This window comes from Siphateles boraxobius, unplaced genomic scaffold (assembly GCF_051911475.1).
Source record: "Siphateles boraxobius isolate OS27281-9 unplaced genomic scaffold, OSU_SipBor_1 8, whole genome shotgun sequence".
In the NCBI taxonomy this organism is placed as follows: domain Eukaryota; kingdom Metazoa; phylum Chordata; class Actinopteri; order Cypriniformes; family Leuciscidae; genus Siphateles; species Siphateles boraxobius.
Genome location: NW_027509208.1, coordinates 36,451,816 through 36,471,352, shown reverse-complemented (window position 1 = coordinate 36,471,352; position 19,537 = coordinate 36,451,816). Strand labels below are relative to the sequence as shown.

Here is a 19,537-nt window from a genome sequence, read left to right as displayed (position 1 = left end):
CATTTTATAATTTATTACGTCTGTTGACACCTGGATGCTGAGACGGAATATACAAAAATAGTGTCTGAAATTGTAGAAAATATAAAAACATAATTAAATACACAAGAATAACAGGCAAGCACAAATCCATATTGTGCATAAAGAAATATGACTTTCCCATGTCACAGAGAAGTAAGAGAGCCCATTCATTCTGATCTATGGGTTTTGCCGGTTCCTCCAAGAGAAATGTTGTAAAGCCGTTTTGGAGTGTGAATGTCTGCTTTCCAAACACAGCTGTGCGAGGCCTGCTCCTTCAGCACGCGTGCTGTTCTCTGGTGTGTGTGAGCGGGGAACCCAGAGACACTTGCAGCAATCAGAGCCCCATTAGCATGTTAACCTCTGACCCGGGCTCTCAGGGGGAGAGGAGACCAGGATGAGAACGGGACGGGGGGGAAGTTTGTCTTCATTGTGGCTAGTGCAGATATGTACATGTACAGTAAAAGAGCACATGAGACTCTCACTCTAATCAGTTAATGTGTGGTTTTAATTTATGCACAGAGAGTTTTTGAATAGCTATATTTTGCATTAAGGCAACATTTTATATTTAACGGACAGTATCATTATGATTCAAAAACTGTTTATCTTAACATGCTTGAAATTGCCTTCATGGAAGAAGTTACTTCTGTTTGAGTTGTTAGAGACCTCATTATCAACGTTATTCTATAGTACTTTTTCTGCAATGTTTTTGATGAGGGCTATTTTTTGCTGTCTTACATAAAGTATAAGTCGACTTTGTGACAAATTTAGTTCTCTTTTGTATGTTATCTGCTTAATAGATTTTGATCAGTAGAGGAACATATTATTTAAATAATATGACGGGGGGGGGGGTGGTAATTTATGAATTAATAAAAGATTACTATTATTGTTTTACACATACAGCATTGAGGTGTCTGTAAAGTTTAAACTCTTTGTGTGTGGTAGACAAGGGGGCTGAATTTTAATCAATTGACTTGCATTCCACATTTTATATAATTTGCTAAATTCTTAACTCACTGTAAAAAAATATGATCAGTAAGTTATGAAAATATATGTTTTTACATTGCTTTAAGTCATCAAAATAAGTTAAGCAATTTTCAACTTTTTTAATGTCATACAAGATTCTACTAGATTTTTTAAATTAGTTTCATGCCATTTAAGTTGAAATGACTTATACATCCAAGTTGATTGTACTTAAGAATTTAAGGCAGCCGCTTCTTTTTTTCTTTTCTTACAGTGCTAAGAGTTTTTAATTTTTCATAATAGTGTGCACTGATAGATGTCATGACCAGTGAAGAAAAAAAGGAAAAAAAGAAACCAGACCCTAACAGACACATTATATTTCATTCAGGCTCCACTATTGAGAGATTTGGATTTAATTAAGTAGAAAACATTCTCTGTAACGCTGCCTAATGGCAGATGGGTGTGGAATAATTGTCTACATGTGTGGCATGAGACAGACTCGCTAGGTTTCTCCAGGGCATATTTTGTTGCTCGTTATCAAAATCGAGCTACGGTATTGACAATTATCCCATGGTAGCAATTATCATAGCGAGAATGCAAGACATTTTCAAAATAAAAAAACTAAGATTGATGAAAGAAAAGAAGACGGTTTAGTGACTCAAAGTCTACAAGCGTTCCAGAGAATCCCAAATAATTTGAGACGAGTATTAAAAGGCAGCTTCTGTTGCATGCATCGTCTGCTCAGATCCCACCGCCCGCCGTCATTCCTGAGACATCTTAAAAGCAAACCAGACTTGCTTTTTCCGAAGCAGTGCCAGAGCAGGGAAGCCCTCTCATCAATAGGTAATTGAAGCGAGGGGAAAATCTCTGACCCTGAGCTGCAGCTTCTGTGAAAGGGAGAGGATCTTCTAAAAATATCATCAAAGCCATATTCATTTAGTGCTGTTTAATTGTAGCTGGCGAGCAAACATGTAATTTCGACGGCAATTTTTAGATATTGAATGGTCCTTGGGGTGTATTCATTCACTAATAGTCAGGTAGAGTTTTGTGGACACACTACGCCTTTTGTGAAAGGACTTTGAGGTTATAGTCTCGTCCTTCACTGTTTCCCCATTCTATAACTAAAATAACATAAATTATACAGTGAAATTTAGTGACAAATATCATTACAATTATGAAAGTGAGGCTGATTTGCATTTGAGATGTCATATGACAGCCAGTGGGAAGATTTGAGCAGTTGACTTTTAATATTAAATGAATTAATACTTTAAATAAATATTTATTTATTGCTCTTTCTGTCTCACTTACATTCTCAATAAATCATCATTTAAACTAATATTTAGTTATCCTATTTATCTATATTTTTGTGTCACTTACATTCTCACTAAATGATAACTGCTACTATAAAATAATTGTACATATGAAATTATTCACAAGCACAGCCAGACGCACAGTATGTAAATGCAAGGCCACTATCTATGATCTCTTTTTTTATTGTATCACTATTTATTATTATCTCACCGTCCATAATACCTTAGCAACCGCTTACATGTTTATGGGTCATATCCGATATGCCTGATTACCATGTCAATATGATAATGTCCTATTCATCATTATGATACGCTCATTACCTTGTACATTTTTGACTTTAATGTTTTTGAAGCAACGTAAAAAAAATAAAGTAAAAACGTAGTCTTTAATGTGACTTAATTTTTATAAAAAGACTGTTAAAGGGACCAAAAATGAATCATTTCGTGATCATTTACTCACCCTCATGTCGTTCCAAAAAAATTATTTTGAAAAATTCTGTTTTTGTCCATACAATAAGCATCAATAGGATCCAGTCTTGTTTAGACCTCAACGTTCTTAAAAGTTTGTACTTTTGCGTTTTGAAGAAAGGAGGTCATACAGGTTTTAAATGATGATAGGATTTTCACAAAAATATAGGAATGTTTTTTTTTTTTTTTTTTTTTTTTTTTTTTTTTTTGCTTGTTCATATTGTATAGTAAATAGTCCATGAAAACATCAACCGGAAATGTAACATGAATTTCCTTGCAGAAGTCCACAACATCACTAAAATTAGTCCAAGGTCAAATTATTCGCAATGTTTAGAAGTGTCCCAATAGTAGGTTTTTATGAAATAAATAATGAATTAGATAGATAAATAATAAATAAAGTCTTTTAAATTTTGATTAAAGAGTTACTCTACACGTTGGATGGGATGTGTTATATTGTCCGTCACCGGCCTTTGATCAATCTGATGAGGCTGGTGGGAACTGACGAATGAGAAAAGGAAGAGGTAATTTGATTAACGCACTTAGTCATACAGTTGAAGAGCATGAAACCGATCCCTTTTGTCATGGTCAGGGCATATGCACAGACTGAGCGCCGGAAATGAAAGAGGTTGGACACATATCGTCACGATGCAACAGGTACCATCTCTTAATTTGGTTCTATTACCAGCCCACACACCCCCTTAAGGATAGAGGTGTTTAATGGATCAGTTGCACACCTGAAGAGTAGTTTGTTGGCAGTGGGACTCGAGTTCTGGCTGCGGACTCCCACACAAGCCTAATGCTGTAATCTGAGCGGGCCAATGACACGTACAGGAAGAAGTAAAAAAGACAGGGATCACCTTGCGCCTCTGAGCTGGTGCAGTGGTATATCACAAGAGACAAACGGCTAGATCAGACACCATCCATCTGCTTCGGTGGTGTCTTCATCACCCTCGTCTTGTTTCCTCCCACACGTTTAAACGCGATAGCTCAATCACACTCGGCACAAAAGGCCCTATCTGTTGTAAAACCCCCTCGAATCACTGACATGCCACCTGCGCTGCGTCCCGCACCGGACACAAAGGTTTTTCTGGGAGGCGTTCCCGCCCACAGCAGCCCACACACACTTTCACAAAGGCTGAAATGAAATATGTGTACGGCACAAAGCCCAGAGAGGGAGAGCGCACACCTTGGCCCTGTGTTCGGTAATTGACTTTGATGTCTCACTGACAGTGTTTGAGGTGTCTTGAGGGATGCTGGGAAATCCATGCATGGGGAACGAAGGGGCAGGGATCTTCTTTTATTCACTTTTACTCAACACGTATTCAGACGGGATTGAGAGAGAGAAAGCCTCCAAAACAAGACTTTGAACTTCTGTCGCTCATGAGAAACATTTGTGTTTGACTAAATAGGTCTTTTACACTTCAACAAATCCTGTGTATGTTCTCCTGGGTTTTATTTTAGATGCTTTTTAATGTTCTTTGAATAGTAGGGGTAAATGTGCCCGAGCAGCAAATACTAGACTCTTCAAAGCGGTAACATATAATTACAGCACATTAGTTGATTTGTTGGTGGCGTGCATGTCTCTGTGTTGTTTTGATGTGCTTGTGGGAAATGGAAGGTCTGTTCTCTTAGGCGAGAGAACGGCAAAACACTGATTTAACAAGAAAGTTCCCAGAGAATTTAAAGCATATTGTGACTATATTTCACATCACGTCTCTCTTCATAAAATGAGTGAGCTGCCTCACTGCATACTGGCTACATAGATGGCATTCTAACCATCAAACTTCATAAGTGGATTTTTATAACGTTCTGCATAGCTAGAAACTCAAAAGTTTGGGGTCGGAAAGATTTTTTAAAAATGTTTTTGAAAGAAGTCTCTAATGGTTAACAATACTGCACTTATTTGATCAAAATACTGTAATATGTACTATTATAAAATAGTATTGCAATATAAAAGAATTGTTTTCTATTTGAATATTTTTTAAATGTAATATATTCCTGTGTTGGCAAAGCTGGATTTTTAGCATCATTACGCCATTCTTTAGTGTCACATGATCCTTCAGAAATCATTATAATATGCTGATTCGATGCTCAAGAAACATTTCTTATTATTGTCAGTGTTGAAAACAGTTATGCTGCTTCATATTTTTGTGGAAACCGTGATACATTTTGTTTCGCAAGATTTTTTGATGAATAGAAAGTTCAAAAGAACAGTGTTTATTTGAAATATATATATTTTTGTAACATTATAAATGGTTTACTGTCACGTTTGATGAATTTAAAGGTGCACTAAGCAACTTTATTGTTTGTTAAAAAGGTATCAAATGTATATAATAAGCGGGTACATCATGAATCCACCTTCCAACCCAGTGTTTTTGCCTTATTCTGAATCACTACAGTTCACCTATAATAAGTGTTTATATTGGGACTATTTTCGACTGGTTCCACTGCGGAGTAGTTCAGTACTTGCGTGACTCGTCATAGACATAAACAGAGAGAAGTAGTTCCGGCTACGATGTTTTTCCACAAGAGGCATGTATAAATACTATGTATATCTTTAAATAATTTGATGGGTTTTTTTTCATAATTTCCCTCACTTCATCCACCATCTTTGCTATAGTGCTTTTTGGATTTATTTCGCTGTGATGGCTTCGATCACCACAATATTCATTTCAAATTTGATCTGAGGAGGCTGCCAACCTTTTGGAAAAGCCTTTAAATAATGAGCATAGACGATGATACCTTGAAATGCTGCCTTTATAGGAGTCATTAGCTACAGTATGTTGCCAAGTGTAATTTTGGTGAAAACCGTATCACAAAACCATTTGTGAATAGAGCAGCGTTTAGTCACGTGATCTTTTTAAATTTGCACCTCAACTAAAAGTAGTTTCCATAGTTTACATCTTCAAGGGCGCATATACATTTTTGTTTTAAATTTTATTCATGTCTTGTTTTTTATCCAGCATTTCTTTGTGAAATATATCCCAAAATTTGCTTAAAATATGTGAACAGAAACCCTGCAAACTCTTTGTGAAGACAGATCCTCTCTGTGAAAAAATGCGTGTCATGTATTTTTCTTCTTAATGTATTTTTTTTTCTTTAGAAGAAAGACAATATCGTCTTGGGAGGATTATTCTTGACATACATAAATGTTCTTTCTCCAGTCATATTTTGGTCTCTTAATTGTTGCGTGCCACAGTTCAAATTAATCACAACTTAAAAACCAATAATCAGTGGGAACAGTGTATGAAAAGTGATAATTGTTAGTAGTACAAGATTTTAAAAAAAGAGTGTGAAGACATAAATTTCTCACCAAATATTGTCCCTCCTAAAGATGCTCATTACTTTATGTTTGATCTCACTGAGATCATGTTGCTTTGCAATTTCACAAGTTCAGAAATTTCTTTTAATCACAAGTGATTTGTGGAACAACCGGAAGACCCTCTGTGCAAACAAAGCAGCTTGTTCTCATCTAAATTTAAATAGTCCTTAAAACAATCCCACATATATGTGAACTAGCCACATGTTCATACCAACCTACACTTGACCACCGGTATACACACTCAGCCCACGCGCTGCCCATGACCTTCCCCTTCAGGCACAGTGGAATTTATCTTTCTGGTAAACAGCGAGCAAATTTCTGCTGGGACACAGGATTACAGTACGGTTAACCCAAGTCCTTTTTACTGCTATTTGTCTTCACCTCAACCCTGTGGCGACGTTTCGTCATGCTAAGTGTGTGTAGTTTTTTGTGTGTTTGGGTCTACACAATGGAGCTATTGATTATTGATCAATTAATTAGGTTTAAACATTATTTATAGTTGTGGTCCTCAACTGGTTTTGTTTCAGCTTAGTATGGCAAGCCGTTTTTACTTTTATTTCATTCCCAGGCTATGAATTCTTTATATCAACAATTCAATTTTCACCAGTTAAAATTCTAGTTCTTGATATCAGGAATTAGATTTCTACTTATACAAATGGCAATTTTTCATATCAGGAATTACATTTCAACTAGTAAAAATTTTAATTCTTGATATCAACAATGACGTCATTACTTGTAGAAATATGCCATTAACATAAATGCCATTCAAATTAAATTGTTGATATCAAGAATTGATTTCCACTAGTAAAAACTATCATTCTTAATATCTGTAATTGTATTTTCACTTAGTTACTGTCAACATAGGCTGCCATTCAAATTCAATTGTTGATATCAATAATTTATTTCTTACTAGTGGAAATTCTAATTTGACTTCAGAAATAAAATTATTACTAGTAACAACCACCGTTTTTGATATCAATAATTATGTGGTTACTAGTGCAAATGTCTGTTGTATATAAACAATTGAACTTCTACTATTAAAAAAATTCATTTTTGAAATCAATAATTCGGTTGTCAATGTTAAGGCGAGACACTACAGGTGAATAGGGTAAATTTTTTAACTTACAGATATCACCATGAAACTTTACCAGTTGATTACTCACATGAATTGGAGAAAAAAATGTATTGCAAGTTTTTTGTATTTTTTTGTTTAAATATGCTAATCAGGCTATATCTAATTAAATATGCGCTAATTTGCCTATATTTTGAAGTGACGTTTTTTGAAGATGAAAAAACAAGGTTCAAAATTATTGTTGCATTACATTTTCAGAGGGGATTAAGAATATCTCCTTTTGTTACCCTGTAAATCAGAAAATACTGCCAATAGTCTTAAAAAATTGATTTCCGCCCTATTTTTAGGCATAAAATGTCATATAAATCAGGCCAAAAATGATATATCAACAAATCCCTCTGAAAAAACCTTCACAATATAGTTAGGAATAGGACTGTAAAGTTTGGTGTATGTAGGTGCTACTGAAGTGGAAAATCGTCACTAGGAGTGTGAGAAAAAACTCATTATGAGAAAACGGCCTTTAAAGATTTGTATGGCAAAATTCCACTAATTTCTATTGAAAGCCATGAATTACAGACAAAATATGCTTTAGGTCCAATTAAAATCAATGTATCACACTGTTTAACATCCAAAACTTATCACTGCTTCATCCATTACTGATCATAACATCCAAAACAACACTCAAAACATCAAAACAACACATCAACAGTCCATCACACAGGTGAATATGTTTCTGCCTGAGGAACTCACAACCACTTTAGGATCCCACAATTACAGATTTGTTAAGTATTATATATAGTAATTATATTATACAAAAACTGAAATGTGTTGTGTAATGTAATTGTTTTATATATATAGCGTGTAAAGTATAGTATAATGTGATGCATGTATATAATGTCAGAGCGCGTCACGTGATGATTCTGAACGAATCACGTTGTCAGAAATTGGCATCAGCCAATGAGATGCGCATTTCGAGTTAAATCGCCGGTTTTACTTTCAAGATTGGTTGTTGATAAACAGGAAATGACCATATTTGGATCAGATAGCGTTGCAAAGGTGAGAGAGAGCTTTCTAACGGTGTGTGTGATGACAGGGTGCACACAGCGATCGCGGAGCAGCAGGATGATTTAGAACGCCAACTTTTGATGAATTTATGTGAAATCTACACACGCAAACAGACAAGGTGTAGTAAAATAAAGACCTAAATGTGTATTTTGGACTTTTTTTCAGCACAAGTCTGAAAGAAGACATGTTATTGAAGACAAATAGCCCAAAATCTCAAAATTGACCAATGAAAAAAAAACGATGTTTTTGCCTGCCGTGTCTCGCCTTAATTTCTGATATCTTGAATATGACTGCTGCTAGTAAGAAAGCCATTTTAGATATCTGTTATTACTCTCCTAATTATTGATATCAGAAATACATTTTCAGATCTCAGAAATAACAAACTTAACATTTTGAAATACATTTACAGATATTAAGAATAAACATTTCAACTAGTGAAGATTTAGTGCTTGATATCAGGATTTTTACTACTATTACTACAGTAACAAAGTAAATATTGATTTAAAAATTTTTACTATAAGAATTTCTGATATGTGAAATATTTCTGATATGTGAAATTTTAATTTCAACTAAGAAGAAATCAATTATTGATATCAACAATTGAATGTTAATGGCACCTGTGGTGACATTTAAATACAAATATCAAAATTGGCATGGTCACAAGAATTATTGAATAATTAATATCCTGGGAATGAATAAAAGTCAAAATGGCTTGCCATACACATAGTGTAGAAGCAAACTTGTTTTCTTTTGCACAAAATGTCAAAAATGTACATGAGAGAGTGTTTTATTTTCGCTGTCATCTGCAAACCAATCAGAACAAACCTAAACTTGTGTCGTGACACACCAGTTGCATGAGAACCACTGATTTATAGATCCTCGAGGGGAAGATCATAGGAGGCTACTGTTTAGATACAGAAATGGATCACCATATTCTGTTTTGTTGTGTGATTTATTTTTAGTTAATTGGTGAAAATGATGTTTTATAAAGATCAGACAGTCTTGCCCTAGAGCTAGTTACATAATAGCATGTATAATTAGTGTAATTGGATGGCCTCCTGGGCTTTTAATCAGCAAAGTAACTGATTTAATTAGACTTAGATGTGTTGCGCATCTAGATGAAGATCTTAATGTCTAGAGGAGATCTTCAAGAGGATAATTATTATTTTCCAGTCACAACATATCCTGTTTTTTTTAAAATGCTCATGTTTTTAACAAATTAAATGTATTTCATCCTTTCATGTTAATAATGTTATTAAATTATCATGATTTAATCAGTTTAGCAGTTAAATAAAATGAGCAATACAACACAGTGAATTTGAGACATCTGAGATCCCTGCAGTTTAGTGCCAAAAAGTAATTTTGTTCAATTCTGAAAATGTCTAGATTGCACTGGTATGTCGCAGTCAAACCACAGGCGTATCACTCCTAAAGTGCTGCGATTACCAATAATATAAATTCTCCCAATGGGATTCGGGAAGACAGTCAAATGTTCCTTCACGAGTTAAGATTCTTCTGAGTTCGGTTCAACACCCTAAATTAGATATCATTTGGATTTCAAAATGAGGCGCACATTTTGGCTGCTACAGAAAAATCGCTCCAACTTTTGTATGAAGCAAAGACGTTTGCATTTACTGTAGTTTCAGCATAGCTGCAAAAAAAAAAACAGCTGCAAAAGTAATTAATCATTTCAATCTTTTGGAACCTGTCATCTTCAGGGGTGCTTGAAGTATTTCTGCATGTCATTTTTGCGTGGACAGAAAATGGGCAACCGAAACATTTTATCACAGAAAGATGTCTGCGTGATGAGAACTAATTTCTTTTTTGGGCCATTTAAACTCATACAATCAACTTCCAGTGCTATAGCAGGGCGAGAGAGTTCAAAGAGGTTGAATATAATCTGTTCAGACTGGAGTCGGTTCCGAAAGAAAATATTCCCAAACCCTAAAGTCATTGTGGCAGTATCATTACCCTTTACTCGCGGTAGCATTTTCTCTCAATTACCTCCGTGCTATCACATTTAGCCTGTTGCAACAACCATCACGAGAGTCGGAGACTGAGAAGACTCTTTTTTTTCTTCGATTTTTGGGTTGTATTACCATTTTCCCTCAAGCACTGGGAACGACGAACTCTAGTTGAAATGTCTTGAAAGAATAGAGAGCTGGACAGGTTTGCACCCCATGAGAATGATTCGATTTCGAGCAAACAATGGCAGCCTTATTTTTATGCAAAAGAAATATCAGACTAGTAGCCAAGCAAATCACCTGGTTCCACAGATTTTTGACGTCCTGGAATAATTCATTTAATCCACTGCTGTGCACATATGGCCAGGTTATATTTTACCAGCTTCCTAAGTTTTACGTTCAACTCTTTGCAGCTGCGTTAATATCCCAACTTTCCCTTTTTTTTCCCCCTTTCACCCAGACTTTTTTCTTTTTTAAACACCTGAGCACAAGCCCTCCTGCATCCAAACAGGGAAATAAAGCCAGAGCTGTACAGCAGCGAGGTGATAGGTGATAGCTCCCTTGCGAGTTTTCTGCTTTCTGGATACCTGCCTGTTTGGGTTGTTCTCTGGTTACTCAATCCATCAGTAGTTCAAATTATGCAGCCAATAAATCATCCTCAATCTACTGCGGGATAAGGTGAAATCCCCCCACATAAATCTCCTATTAGTTTTACCTTGCACACAAAGTAGAACTAACTGACTGTGGATACATGAGAACGGTGTAATAACTATAAATATTTTTCAACTAACCAGGCCGTTTCAGAGAGGAAGTAGAGCCGTGCAATCCACAGCGGAAGGCGAAAGTGTGAGGTGGAATTCTGAAGGTTAATCTGGTCCAAAATAAGCAGGCTCTTGTACAGAAGTGATACCCGACCCTCGTCCAGGAGTGCCTCGTGTGAGGGTCTGCTTTAGACTGATCCCTTGATTATTCCTCTGACTCAGCTGAATAAATCACTAATCCACACTCGCTCAATTACACAGCAGATACCAGTTGGAAAATCAACTTAACCTATGAATGTAAAAGGAAGACCCTTTTTGTGGGCTGAATGTTTATACAAAATAATATGTAGTTCCCACCGAAAGTGTTTGGACAAAAATATCAAAACACACTTTTCAAGCAAGTATTACACACACACACACACACACACACACACACACACACACACACACCAAAAAAAAAAACTTAGGTTGGGTTTTAAATTATGATAAAACAATATATAGTGCTCAAAAATATAAAGTATTGTGGCACTTAAGTTTAGTAAGTTTAACTTATTTGGAGTACTTCTTTATTTCACAATGCACATTTCTTAATATTAATCCTAAAATGTGTTTTAATATCACTATTAGTAAGGAATCAGGATAGTATGATGACTGTATAAAATCAGTCTTTAAATGCTAGTCAATTTACTGATATTTGCGCCATTATTTACTGCCCAAAAAAAGCATGTCCTAAACTAGACTCCAATTTGCGCTGCTCTTGGTTGAGTGCGATGGTCATAATGGAAATGATCCGGCTGCGTCTGTGTTCTTTAATTTGTCAGTAGATCACGAACAGAAATTTCCACTCCCATCTGTGCTTTTTTAGAATTGTGCTGTCACGCTAATTTGCCCTGATTAGTAAATCTGACCCAAAAAGTACAATTGTAGGGTATATACAGGTCCTTCTCAAAAAATTAGCATATTGTGATAAAGTTAATTATTTTCCATAATGTAATGATAAAAATTAAACTTTCAGATAATTTAGATTCATTGCACACCAACTGAAATATTTCAGGTCTTTTATTGTTTTAATACTGATGATTTTGGCATACAGCTCATGAAAACCCATAATCAACTAATTAACTCTAATGCGGCACCTGTAGCCCATTTCCTGCACACGCCTGTGCACGGTGGCTCTGGATGTTTCTACTCCAGACTCAGTCCACTGCTTCCGCAGGTCCCCCAAGGTCTGGAATCGGTCCTTCTCCACAATCTTCCTCAGGGTCCGGTCATCTCTTCTCGTTGTGCAGCGTTTTTTGCCACACTTTTTCCTTCACAAAGACTTCCCACTGAGGTGCCTTGATACAGCACTCTGGGAACAGCCTATTTGTTCAGAAATTTCTTTCTGTGTCTTACCCTCTTGCTTGAGGGTGTCAATGATGGCCTTCTGGACAGCAGTCAGGTCGAAGTCTTACCCATGATTGCGGTTTTGAGTAATGAAACAGGCTGGGAGTTTTTAAAAAGCCTCAGGAATCTTTTGCAGGTGTTTAGAGTTAATTAGTTGATTCAGATGATTAGGTTAATAGCTCGTTTAGAGACCCTTTTCATGATATGCTAATTTTTTGAGATAGGAATTTTGGGTTTTCATGTGCTGTATGCCAAAATCAATCAGTATTAAAACAATAAAAGACCTGAAATTTTTCAGTTGGTGTGCAATGAATCTAAAATATATGAAAGTTTAATTTTATCATTACATTATGGAAAATAATGAACTTTATCACAATATGCTAACTTTTTGAGAAAGACCTGTATATATATATTAAGTACATAAATATAAATGTATTTGTAGTATACTTAGCATAAAATAAATGTATTTCAAATACATTTTGGTATTTATTTTTCACTAGGGAATATAAGGCAATTAAGCAACGTTGCTTTAATACAACAGTTCACTAAACAAGAAATCAGTATTGAGTAACTTACAAGTTACTTTATTTTGATGGTCCCTTTAACACATTCTGTTGACTAAGTAACGTTGCACCTGAATGTCTACTAACTCTTATTTGAGTTTTAGAAGAGTATGGTAGGGTTAGAATAAGTTGACATGTAGTTGCAAAGTCAGTAGAATGTCTTTTGGGGGACCATCAGAATAAAGAATCAGCAGATATTAAGCAGACAGTCTACTAATAATCTAAGGAGAGTCAGTTGACATGTAGTGTAGTCACCAGAATGTTCAAAAGGGACCATCAAAATAAAACGTTACCCTTACAGTGATGTGAATAAGTTAGGAAAACCATGCTAAAGTTGCTAAAGTAACTGAAATAAAACCATGCCAATCTCTAGGTGTGGTGAAGGGTGTGTGATGATTGTGGGGCTTTTTTAATTCCAAAGGCCAAGGGAACTTTATCAGGATGCATAGTATCCTGGATCCATGAAATAACTGGCCTTTAAAAATAAAAATCTGACTGTCTCTATGGGAATTTAACATAGGGGTGTCCTGACTTATGCAACCTGTATTTTAAGCAAGAACATTTATTTATTTATGATACATTATTCATTCACAAAGAAAATTGGTGTCCTTAAAGGTTGGATTTTTCCTCATTTTTCCGATTAAGGCATTAAGATCAATTTCCAAAAGATGATTTTTTATTCCTCTTTTTAGGCAACTTTAGCATGGGTGTCCTAACTTATTCACATCACTGTATATATATTGCTGTTGTACTGCACCAAATAGTTAGAAACAAAGCCACATCATAATTAAGTGTTGTGCGTCCCGAGCAACACAGTAATGGCATTTAATGAATTGGTTGATTGAATAATTCAATGATCACATGTTCGTTCACTAGTTTGGATTCGGTCACTAGTTTTGTTTCTGAATAAATCTGTGTTTTAAACAAATTGTTTGAGTGACTTGAGTCATAAAGTGATATAAAGAATTGGGCTGTGTCTGAAATCGCATACTCTCTTGAGTAGATAATTACTCTGAATAAGTAACCACTTTACGACAGCTAAAAAATTATGTTGTATAGAATGAGTATGTGTAGTATAAATGTTATCCGGACAAACTACATTCGCCATGTTGTCACTGTCATGTGACGTACCAGCGTCAGGTGCGTCACTGCCATTCATAAATCTTCTCCCGTGGCCTCATAGGATAGTAAAGCGTCCATCGTACGCACACTTCAGGATCTCTCCGGAAGTACTAGGTCATATGGGTACTTTTTGCCTACTCTTTTATGAGTTCTGTGAATTCAGCGTTTTCATGGTGTAAATATGTAACCTGCAAAAATAATCAGTGAAAATCCACACCGCTAGCATCTCTAGACCAGTAAGCTAAATATCTTAAAGTTTTTCATTTTTATAAATCTTTAATGCATGTTTTGTATTGCATTTACGATACATTTGTGACAGAAAATGATCAAACAGCCTGTTGCTCTGATTACCTGGTCATGCAAAGACGTTTGCAAGCAGCAGGAAAACATACATCTCAAGCTCAGTATATATATATATATTGCAGTTATAAGGTAGGCCTCATCGGAATATCAGTGTGACATGTTTCTCAACACACAATTCACTGACGCGGGGAAACTAGTCGCACGCTTACTTGAAGTCAGAGAGTATTTAAAAAAAATCTCTGAGCTGTCGCCATGGCAACAGCCTTCAATCTCTTATACTTGACTTTAGCGTTACGGGTATTTTAATGGGAGCCTTTGTCACATATTACCAGCCTTTTTATTCCCCTTTTCCCCCTCACAAGCCGCAAAAGTTCCTTTTCTGTTCCTATTTTTATGTACAAGTGATCTCAATTAAGGACCTCCATGAAGGCTAGAGGCGGCAGACAGTCATGCCAATGAGAGCAAAAAGGAAATTGTCTTTGTAGCCTGCCACCAAAACCAGCCCCCACTTCTCCATCACCACCACCACAGCCCCCCCCCCCCCCCCCCCCACTCCACTTTCCATAATGAACACAGCACACATCCCAAAAAACCATCGTGTTCCTGAAATTTGCGACCGTAGCACGGGTCCAATTTGCTCTCTGAGCCAGTTCTTGTGCCTCACTGGCAACTCAAAGTACTGAAGATCTCGTCTGCACTGATGATGTCACTGACCAGTCAATGACAAAACGCTAATTATAGGCTCAGATTAAATCTGGGGGTTGTAAGGACGTTGAGAAGGTCTTCCTGATGAGGTAAGGCCACGAATTCTACATACGACTCATCACCATCCCGCTCTGTGCGCTATGTTCTCGTGAAGCGTGCCAAGGATGGAAAGTAACTATTTAAAATTGGAAGCCTCCGTAGCCCCATCAAATTGCTCCCCGCATAAAGCCATAATTAAGTGTCTCAAAAAATGCACCACTGTGAAATAGAGCCCTGATCTAGGGACTTAAGTGGCTGTACTTTTCCTCTCGACTGCCGAAAGAATGCAGGACGAGACAGAAGCGGAGAAAAACTCTCATGTAGCACGTTACATAATCCCAGGGCCGTATGAATCTGAATTGGAGTCATTTGGATATCATTAAAGCCCTGGAGCTCAGTGTCTCTTCGTGTTTACATTACCAGTCAACAATGGTTTCTTTGTCCCGTGTCATCACTTATAATTCGGGGGGGGGGGTGTTGCTGGCAGATTTTTTTGCATGACTACTTGTCTGGTTGCGTTGAAACCGGCCTCTTTCAGCCGTTTCTGATGAGGTACCCGCGCTGGATTACGCTGTCAGCTCTGCGTATCACGGCATCAGCAGATAAGGATTCGGTTACGTTCGGCTTATCACATCATCAGCGTTTGAGCTGGTTCCAATCCAGCACGAGTGTCTAGTGACAAACAGCTCGGAATAGCGCGCAGTAATCCCGGGTTCTTGCTCGGTGGATGCCTTCTAACCCCTCATCTTTGTAGCACATCATAGCCAGCTGTGTGGGCTCCGTTTGGCTCATTAGGAGATCAAACGAGACGCCCCGAAAAGAAGTGGGCAGAGCTCTCGAGGCACAGCGAGCCACTCCAATCACGTGCCTTCGCTCAACGCTGATATTGCTGGCAGATGGCGGCCATACTGTACCGGCAAAGTGGATTCAGATGTGATAAATGCTCTTTGATATCCCGCTGTGTATATGATTTAACACGCCTCTCTGTTTGGACATGTCGACAGTTGCTTTATTCCTCTTATTAAGTTTTATTTGCATCATTGTTTTATTGATAGCCACGAATCTCGAATGCAAGGACTGTTTGGCATCCATCTGCGAGGCATTATTAACATAAATAATTTTTTCATCAACATTGATTTTATTTCCCAAACAAATCATTGATTGAGACTTGAGAAAATTCAGGCAAGCTGTTGGAATAATAGACAGGGTGTTTGTCAATTCAATAGTGTCTACTTTGATTTACCTTTTTTTAATGAATTGAAAATTGATCTTTAATAACGTTGGCCAATCTTGAACACATTTTTGGTGCCCGGGGCAAACGGAGAGGCGGTGTAATTCAATCGCAACTTGTATAACTCAAACAATTTTTTCTCTCTCTTAACGACGTGCCAGATGCATGTCAGTGCTTCCTGAAACTTTTTCTATCCCTCCCACATACAAGAGACTCACAACTTACCCAAGAAACCATCGCCACCCCCACTCATGCCACCCTGCAAGACATTCCTGAACAAGCAATCAGTAGATCATCACTTTTTATTTTTTTAGTTTCGCAGTTGTTTTTGGTTGGTTTGTTGTTTTTTCATGACAAAATGGCAATATCTGAAGGTCTCATGTTAGCTGGAGGATACCATATTGTAAATGTCTTGCTTGTTCTTCATGTTCTTTCACATTTTTTCTTCTCTGCTCTTCAGGAACATGTTTAAGGCATATGCTTTTCCCTACTGAAATATTAGGTACCAAGACAAACATTTGGGAAAAGTTTGATTGACTGCTGTCACTGATTGAGCCAGATTGATTTCTCTTGCACATTTCTGCCAAGATTAATTAGACGCTTTGTTTATATCCTATTTTGTTTATTGGCTGAGTCTGTGTTCCCATCAAAATTATGGACCCATTATTCCAATGAATTTTTAAACGTGTGAAACATATTGCAACACTTATGACTTGGGTTAATCACAATCCGTGAGCCTGTTGAGGTAGAGGGAGAGATTGCCATCTACAGTATCACTGTGAGAGTTAGAGTTATTAGATGACATATTTTACATGGAAGGCTGTCTATGGATCCTCTGTTCAGAGAGTCAAAAGAAGGTTTGCTCAAAGGGTGTTAAAACTGTAGCCTGTTTAGTCTGTGCTTTATGGGGTAGCAGTGCATGTGGAAAGTGTATAATATGATTGTGAAAATGTTCTGTCATTATGGCTCACTCAAATTATCCCAGCATTTTGCTCTGTGTGTCACACTTTCTTAGAAAAAGATATGAGAAGCGTTCAGGTAACTCCAATTAAATTGTCTTTGGTAACACTTTTACAGTATGTTACAGGTAGTTTTTATTGTAATTATAAATTACTCATAATTACATGCAACTAACCCTAAATGAAACCTAATCCTAACCTTATAGTAAGTGCATGTAGTTAATTAATATTACTCAGTACTTAAATGTATAATAACACCAAGGACACCTTAAAATAAAGTGTAACTTTTTCTTTGATTAAACTCTTTTTTTTTTTTTTGATTGGAGGGTATTTCTTCACTTGGAGGGTCACATGTATTTTTAAATGTTAATATTATAGTATTTGTCAGCCAAAACAATAATTAAATATTTTACGTTCATTTTTATTGTTAAATGAATTGTATTACTGTTAAATTTTGCTAGAATATTAATGTGGCAGGTTCTGTTGTGACAACATAGTTATTGGGGCACGTTGTCACAAAAGGTCAATTTGTTTTTCCTGGTCTATAATAGGGAAAGGTTTTTTTTTTTTTTTTTATTGCAGTCAATACATTAAATGATGTGCCTGTACAATAATCAACTCTATGTAGAAATGTTCACTTTATTAAGACATGAGACAGCAGATAATGATACTATAGATACGGTATAAAGAGAAAATCAGTAATTCTAACCCTAATTTAAAAATTTGCAATTGCCCTTTTTTCAGTCTCTAAAAAAACAACATAGTCAATGTAAGTCCATTTTGTGAAGTTATTCTTGTAATTACCATGTGTGGTTTAATTAATGTATGCATGCAAATTACATTGCCATTTTGCATATAGAAAAGGGACCTAGCCTAATTTAATTAATGTCCTTTCTGCGACTGGTTTCAAGGAAAACATAAAAATTATATGATATTTTCACAATGCAGTAATTGAATCTATACAGGAAATACAATTTCCATTCCGATATACATGATAATAGCAATGCAGTTTTAAACTCTCACAGGCAGAGTTATAGACTAAATATCTACGTGATCAGTGTAGAGTTGAGTTGACTTCAGTTTAAATTTTATGTGATCGTGACATCACGTGTTTGATTGACATCACTTTAATGATTGCATGATGCTGGAACTATATGAACCACAAAAAAGAGAAATCCCTGTCTTCAAAGACCACATTGGAAGCAACAAACATTTCGCCTCCTGAGCTCTTTCATCCTTAAAGCCTAATTTGATCCTGCGCTCTCCCGGGAGCGCTATTAGAGAGAACTTGACTGATCCTACACCACAGAGACAAAACATCGCCTTATATTTATTATTATCTAACAGATATTGTTTATATGCAATGAAATCCGACTGTCTCTACTGTACGCCTTTATCCGGACTGAAAGCGACTGCGTGCCAGCGCGCTCTAGTGCCGCTGCTAACGCTTACGTTTCTGATTAGTTTTTTTTTTGTTTCGTTTTTTTGACAATTTGTCTAATCTGCTATGATAAGATTCATACGATCTTAAAACTTTTTCAGAGACCTGACCAAACCGTGCACGTTCACCTTGTGGCGATGAATTAAGCGCCTTTTAATACAGGAAACGTAGTTAATGACGACTGAGCGCAAAGCGCCAATTGAAGTCTGGTTGAGTGTGTGTGTAACCCGCAGCACTTCCCAAACTCATCAGACTGCAGCGCTGAGCGCACGGAGAGGGACTGACGGCGCTCCTCACACGCAACCAGAGGACATACGTTCGTTTTCGGCTAATTTCGACTGTTGTGATGCGCATTCCCGTAGATCCCAGCGTCGGCCGGAGGTTCAGTCCGCCGGTGTCGGTGAAGATGAATGATGTGAACCCGAGCGCAGGACAGCAGCAGCACCAGGACAGCGCGGTGGTGCCGAGACTCCGCGCGCAAGAGAACCGCTCCATGGCCGAGATCATCGCCGACCACCCCGCTGAGCTGGTCCGGACCGACAGTCCAAACTTTCTCTGCTCTGTCTTGCCTTCTCATTGGAGGTGTAATAAAACCCTACCGGTTGCGTTTAAGGTAAGAACTTGTTTTTAAATATGCATCTTGGAAAATGCGTTAGTTTTTATGACTACTAAAAAGTAATTTAATAGAGTGACATGTTATAAATGTGTAACACTGGATGTTATGTAAAGTGTTTGGACGATTGTTGTGTTAGTTTTTAGGTCTGCTTAACTTTTAAAGTGAAAATTGAAGCTTGTGCATGTCAAATTTTCTATACAGTTTTAACACTTCTGACCGCACTGAGAAATAA

At 36.9% G+C, this 19,537-nt stretch overlaps 1 protein-coding gene across 6 annotated transcripts in view; it reads left to right on the top strand.

Moving 5' to 3' along the window:
* runx2b (RUNX family transcription factor 2b) overlaps window positions 1-19,537 on the top strand; it is a 57,604-nt gene that overhangs the window by 1,394 nt on the left and 36,673 nt on the right. For all 6 annotated transcript variants that reach the window (XM_077221225.1, XM_077221223.1, XM_077221222.1 and 3 more), the window contains one exon: window positions 19,052-19,302. In XM_077221225.1, coding sequence (XP_077077340.1) covers window positions 19,052-19,302 — 251 coding nt within the window. The remainder of the gene's footprint in view (window positions 1-19,051; window positions 19,303-19,537) is intronic.